Consider the following 7,402-nt stretch of genomic DNA (forward strand, 5'->3'; position numbering starts at 1 on the left):
AAGGCTCTCTCCAGCGCATTGTACTGTCCGCAGGCTGTGAAGAATACCCCAGGTTTCTAGCTGTTGTGAGTTGTTATTCACTTTGGGATGGACTGGAGACATTGCTGTCTGTGGGTCATTTCTGCTACTGTAAGTAATGCCTCATCAATATTCTTATAAGAACCAAACTAAAAATAAGTCCCATTGGTTCACCAAATTGGACTTTGGTTGTTTGTGAACTTTGGGCTGTGTAGACATTTATTCATATCTCCTCAGGAATATTGTCCCACAATGTAGATATAGTATAGTTCTAGCCCATTGTATATAGGTAGAACCTGTCACTCTTGTCTTCATTGCATAGCATTTGTAGATTATGTATGTATTTATATATATATATGAATATAGATATTATATATTAAATATATGATACACAATATTGTATGTATACAATTGTATATTTAATATACATAAGCTATATAGTATACATATATTAAATATACAATATATATTAAAATTTTTGGTTTATATAAGATATAATTCTCTGTGTTGCATTATCATGTAAAACACATTTTCATTCTGTCTTAGTCTGTTTTGTGTTGTATTAGCACATTACAGATAGAGTGTTATGTAAGGGGAATAAATGCATTATTCACAGTTCTAGAAGTCTGGAAATCCAAGACGTAATCTTTGGTATTTGATGAGTTTTTTTTCTTTCTTTCTGTATGTTTGTTAAGAATACAGTGACATTCAGAGGCTAAGCCAGGGATTTCCAAAATTTTGCCCTTTTATTTAAAGATGTGGGGTAAAGGCTCACACAGATTTGTATAGAAGCAGTGAAACTTTATTCAAAGCAAAATGACAGTACAGATCAGAAAGCAATATTGTGAGGAGCAATTGTGGGCCACATAAGTAAAGGTATTCACGGGCTCCAGTTTTTGCTTGGAGTTTCTTTCATAGAGTTCAAGACAAGAAGCTGTTTTGCTGAAGGGATGTAACACAGGTGAGTCTTTATTTCAACTGATGGGCTAGATAAGGTAGGCATGTACTCCTCGTGTATGTCCCTTTCCACAGAACAGGTTATTTTGATTATGTACACACAAGTATACGTAGGAAGGAGGTGGTAAACAGGATATCCATCATAAAAGTTCACTTTAAAGACACAGTTTGTCTAAATATACATTTACTCAAATTAGTCTAGACTGAATTAAGCCTTCTTTTATGGTATCAAGAAGGTTCTGTGACATATTTGAATATACATAAGATTTTAATGAAAGTAGTTCTAAGGACAGTAATCATTTTAAAGGTTCATAACATATATATTTTCTATCTGATGTATGTGGGTGCCCATGTTGCCAATAGGTTTCTGGCATATTGTTTGCAGACTGTTGTGTGTACACAGCAGATGTTGATAATGATCTCTAGCTGGAGAGGGAGTTATGGTTATTCAACAAGAAAAGTGGAGTGTCAAGGTGCTAAGCAATAGTCTGTTTCACCCTCACATGCTGGAAGAGCAAAGCTAAAGCACAACAAATAATAAGAAAAAAACAAACAGAAGTTCCTTCTACAAATGCTTTTTAGTGACATTAATCCATAGATGAGAAGAGACCACGAAGAAAACACATCCCATTACGCTCAAATTTCCAGTATCATTAGAACGAGGAGTAAGACATGGATTTATAAGATGAGAGAGGCACTCAACCTTAGCTCTTGTCTCTTCCTGCCTATATTCCTGCTGTCAAAACCCCCATCTATGCTGCTTACCTCCATTTCACATCATTGCCCTGTGTGACTGTGAATATTGATTGTAAACCTGACAGGATCTGGAGTTACTTGGCTTAATCCTTTGAGCATGTGCTAGAAGAGGTTTCTAGACTGCATTAAGGAATTTGCAAACACTCATCTTAAGTGTGGGTGGTATCATTGAATAGCTTCAGGTCCTTAACTGATGAAAGTGAAGAAAGAGAGTGAGTTAGTGAGGGAGGGAGGGAGGGATGGAGGGAAGAAGGAAGGAGGGAAATATTAACTCTAGAATTTACCTCTTTCTGCTTTCTGCTGCAGGTACACAGCCAGCCACCTCAGCCTTCTCCACCATTAAACCATGGGCAAAAATAAACTCATTGTTCCTTCAGTTGCTTTATCAAGTAAATTTTCACAGCAGTGAGAGAAGTAAGCAAAACTCTAGAAAGGCCTCTCTGGGAATACTAATTTCTTAATTCCTTTGATTTATTTTATCATAAGCCTTTTTCATTTTGCTTTAAAGGTTTCCAGTTATTTTATTTCACCCTGGAACTGAGGATGTGATTCTTCACTATTGAAAATAATATCCCCCACCCTAAATACCTTATTTGGGGATTTTTTTCCAAATAACTAAACTCTATAATGCACTCACATTACTCAGCATAAAGAGTATGAAGACTTCATCCTGTCCTCAGCATATCAATTTTGGAAACTATACTCAAGTCTGAGTTCAACCTTCTCCACATCTTATTAATACCTTGACTTTTATGGGCAGAAAAAAACATAGTCTATTTGTTCCTGACATGCTTTTTCCTTAAACACCACATCTGAAGCCTGTATTCTCCAGTTTTCTCTGAGGATGGTTTTATTTTACAGCAATTCTCAAAAGGTTAAATGGTTAAAAAATATTCCCAAAGGCATACTGATTTACAGAAAGTGTGTGTGTGTGTGTGTGTGTGTGTGTGTGTGTTTTAAAAGTTTTAGTTATAAAAATTTACAAATCAACAATTATAGAAATTATATAGGCAAAATATGGAATTTAGATAATAGAAAAATGCATAAAGATTATAAGAAAGCACCATTTCCTAGAATTAAAAGCTGGTTTTTATAGGGCTGGTATTTCAACAGGCCATATGCACACTTATTTTCCGTAGTTGAATCTTATCTCTGTAAACAGTATCATTAGCATCCAGGTTTTCTGAACTATGGTTCCAGAAAGAATCTGTGTTGAGTGGTTTTTCTTCACCTTCTAGCATTGATGACCTTAAAGAAGAAAACAGTGAAGTCGGATCAGTTGAAATACAGCTGGTTCCATGCTTTTCTTACTGACTACTCACCACAAGTCCCATATGCCTTTTTCTCACTCTGATCTTAAGTGAATCTCTGTACTTGGAGTCAGTTTTCTTTCCTTGCCTGGGATTATAAAATTAGCTAGTCACTCCTACTATTTGAGCATAGATGGAAGAGTAGGGTGTGTTACAGGGGTACAGGAGAAAGGAAAGTGTTGCAAGGCCTGAGGCAAGGACTGAGTTGTAGAGTTTCATTGAACAGGGAGATTGGGAAGAGGGAAAAAAGGCTTTGCTGCCATGTGGGAAGGATTGGAATGCTGACTAATGGCTGGTGGTTTGGAGAACAATGATAGTGTAAGAGCATTTCTGTATGAATGAAGAAGTCACCACTTGTTTCTTTTGTTTACATTGTCATAGGTTGTGTGTGTGTGTGTGTGTGTGTGTGTGTGTGTGTGTGTGTGTGTATGTATAAAATGAATCCCACACAGGTGTGTGTAAGTAAGACAAGTAGGGTGAATTTTAGCACCTTGTTGCCCTGATGCTGTTTGTATTTTGATGTTAATTCCACTTCCTCAAGAGGGGCTGTCCAACAAGGAGTGGTTTACTACTCAGATGATTTCTTGTGAAATTTTGCCCCATTTTAACTGGTCAAATAAAGGCTAGAGCCTGTGTTTGGGCAGTGTAAGGGAAAGGTGGGGCTGGAGGTTTTAGAAAGAGAGAAGAGAGGAGGGAGAGAGGCAGGTTAGAAGGAGGAGACAGAGGAAGACAGACCAAGAGGAGGTGGAAGGAAGATGGAGCAGAACCACGTGGCCTGGAGAAGCAGCAAGTAGCAAGTGATCTCATAGCTGGGGAATAGAGTAGTGTAGTGGTATATCTGCCCAGTCTGGCTGTGCAACTTACAAATATTATAACTGAGTGGTGTGGTGTGTTCTTTGCACAGGCTTTTTTGGGTTGGAGATTTATTGCAACACCTTGTTGTCTATTTTCTCTGGGCATTTGTAGGAACTTATGATTTCTGTTCATGATCCTCTGCAATAGAAAGTATTTGCATGTTATAAATGAAGAGCCTGGGGTTCTTTGTGTTTAGTCTTTGGTCAATTTGAAACATCAAAGAGTCAGAATTTGAAACAAACACCTTAATTTTCTTGTCAAGTGTTCTCTCTGCTTTGATAAGTGGGATAGTTTTCTTTTAAATCAATTAGCTAAACACATAACAGTGTTTGAGTCTTTCTGAATTTGTTTTCCTTATTATGATTTAAAAACCTTTATAAAAATAATAGAAATAAACTTATGTTAAATGAGCAAACCATAATTTTTCCTCTGCCTATTGGATTTTCTATGTAATGTTAAAAGTCAAGCTTTACTAGAATATTAAAAAATATATGATTCTTAGGAAGAACAGCATTTCCTAGAGCACATACCTGCATGTAACTGTGTCTTACAGACCTCAGCTGCCATGTATCTTCAGTGGAAGTCAATTCAAAGCAGACAAGTCTAAGTTTATTGCCTGGTTCACAGTTGATATTGGTGAGTCGTCCATAAACCACCACTTCCATTTTCCCTGTATCATCTTCAATTCCATAGTAAATGAATTTATTCCTCTCAGTTTTCTGAAAAAAAAAAAAAAAAACCACCCAAAGCAAATTAACATTGAATCTTCTAGGAAATATGTCAAAGCTTGTTACATCTATAGGAAATAAAATGTGTCAACATAAACCTGTCCCCAACAAGGCAACTATGGCTCTTAGGTTTAGAATTGCAGGTACAAGCAGCAGTGAGATGGCTCAGTGGGCAAAGGTGCTTGTGGTGAGGCCTGAAGATCTGGGCTCAATTACCAGGACTCATGATAGCAGGAGAGAACTCATTACTGAAACTTGCTTTCCAACCTCAATACTAGTTTTATGACCTTTGTGTTTCTTCTCAACCCTCACAGACAAAATAAATAGATACTGAAAAAGTAAAACTGCAGGAACAAAATAATTTAGGCTGTTCCAGTGAACAACTCTTTTCCTGGAAATCACTCTTGAGGTTTTGTGAGCCTAGCCTTTAATGACTGAACCATCTCTCCAGCCCTTGGAAACCACTCTTAAGCTTTACTGGCTTGTGGTCTTTATCTACTGGGTATCTTTAGGAAAAATAAATGTCTTTCTATGCACTACTGGTCACATATCAGAATAGCTGAGATTTATTAAGGATCCCATGAAAAGGGTCAAAAATGAAAAAAAAAAGAACAGAAGTAAACAACAGAAGTAAACAACAGAACCAATCTGATTACCATTGCAAGTTTTGTAGGTTTACCCAAGAGGCCTGAGAAGAAAGGTTACTTGTGGTTCATTGTGAGGTTGGGGAAAATTATTATGAGCCCACTTTATTTCATTTGTTTTAAACTTTTATTGAAAATAAAGTTATTTTCATATAATATATTCTGATCATAGTTTCACTTTACCTACCTCCTCGCAGATACTTCTCATCTACCCACTATGACATCTCCAAATCTTTCTCTCGATTAAAAAAACAAACAGGCAGTTTAAAAAGACAAAGCAACAAGGATAATACAAAACAGACAAAAAATAAATAAAGAACTAACACAAGAAATAGATACACAGATATATAGATAGACACATATGCATGCACATGCACATATACATACACACATGCACACGTACATGCATACACATGCACACATAAGCACACATATATGCATACACATGCACACACATGTACATACATGCACACACATGTGTACACACACATTCATACACACACAACTCCTTCTAAAAATGGGTCATATTTGCTCTGTGCACACCTTGATTCACTCTACTCCAAATCTCACAAAGACATTACAGCATTTATTTCTAATGTTTTAGTTTCTATCCCACTTAGTTTACTTATTGTGTAACTGAATGTACCAGCACAGTCAAAGATAGCATAGATAAAAAGTAAAAGGCCGTGACTCTATTCATATACATGGAATTAAGAAATCATACACTGAACAAGCATACAAATGAATTGGTGTATTGGCACTTAAAGAAACACTCCAAAGTTATAGAAATATTTAAATTTCTACACTTTATTGTGTATAGTTATAAACTCTGAAATTAAACTTTTCTGTTAAACTTCCATTTCATTATTTAAGACAATGGTCACTTTATCAAAATATCTTGATAAAAGAAGAAAGAATATGAGAATAAGAACATTTTAAAGATACAATCCTGGCTTGTTAGACATGGCTCCATTCTAGGGCAGAATAATCTATTTGGTTTCTTATACTCATCATTTCAAACTGTAACAAAGATAAGGAGTTTGGTTCTTTATTCACAATTGAGGTGCTCCTAATATAGGTAAGAAACCTATCAAAGAAATAAAATCTAAAAAGAAAATGTGCTATAAACTGAACAGTATCTTGGACTACGGTAGCTATAGATGGATTGTCATAGCCAGAAAAAATGGCAAATGTTATTGATAAATCTCTTTCTAAAGAATTTCCCTGGTGGTCCCTGGAGGAAAAGAAAGGTAAGAGAGATCATGGAAGTCTCAAAAGTGAGGAAACCTTGCCTGATCTCTTTCTGCTATGGAAGGCAATGATTTCCCATTTTAAGTAAGTTGAGCAAATTCCAGTTGAGCAAATTAGAACTTAAAATCTTAGATTGCAGAAGAAATTTTACAAATAATGCAATGGCTTACCTTAATCACTGCAAACTCTCCATTCACAAATGTCCCCCTTGTTTGTGAGAAAAGGTAAGAAATTTTCGGAGTTGCATTGGCTCTTTGCCTCAGTGTACTTGAGATAACCATTCTTTGGTTAGCGTTCACATCAGACACACAGGAAGGTCTGTATATCTCCAGAAACCCATTGCACCCATAATAATCTGATATTGCAATGATCTTTCTTGGGATGAACTTGCTCTTTAGAGCTGTGTCAAAAACCTTCACTCTGAAGAACTCAGTCTCAGTAGCCACTGTAGCATGAAACATCCTTTTGTCTTCTTTCATGTCATATGTAAATGGTTCTGTTACTTTCAACACCATCACCTGTTTGGGACCTTGATGGTGACCTACTTCATTAGAAGGCTCATTTGGTACAGTTCCTCTCCTTGGTGTCTACAAAAAACACACATCGGATAAAACAATATTGTTCAGACAGATCATAAGGAACAATCCCATTGAATAGAATGGGCAGCATATAAACAATGCAGCTAAAGGAAGAAATGTATATTTACCTAGATATTTACTTAAAATTTCTGTAAATCACAACCTAGTGACTCCAGTTAATACAAATTATACATGGCAGGTAAAGATATTATACTTCTGGGGAATGAATCCAAAGCCTTCAATGTTCTAGTTGAGTTTTCTATTTAGGAATATTTTGAAGATTCTTTTTTTTTTTTTTTTTTTTT

The 7,402-nt window shown here is 36.0% G+C and overlaps 1 protein-coding gene and 1 pseudogene across 1 annotated transcript; both read right to left on the reverse strand.

Moving 5' to 3' along the window:
- The window catches only part of LOC114636558, a 26,263-nt pseudogene extending 24,517 nt beyond the window's left edge, over positions 1-1,746 (reverse strand).
- Positions 746-7,106, reverse strand: LOC114636559 (interferon-activable protein 204-like; the record flags this gene model as incomplete). The annotated part of the gene is made up of 4 exons (XM_028784633.1): positions 746-2,979; positions 3,906-4,034; positions 4,427-4,615; positions 6,690-7,106. Coding segments are annotated over 4 exons (756 nt in total), but the record flags the coding sequence as incomplete, so codon positions are not given.
- Positions 7,107-7,402: the final 296 nt, after the last annotated feature.

This window comes from Grammomys surdaster, unplaced genomic scaffold, assembly GCF_004785775.1.
Source record: "Grammomys surdaster isolate TR1022 unplaced genomic scaffold, NIH_TR_1.0 124525, whole genome shotgun sequence".
NCBI lineage: Eukaryota > Metazoa > Chordata > Mammalia > Rodentia > Muridae > Grammomys > Grammomys surdaster.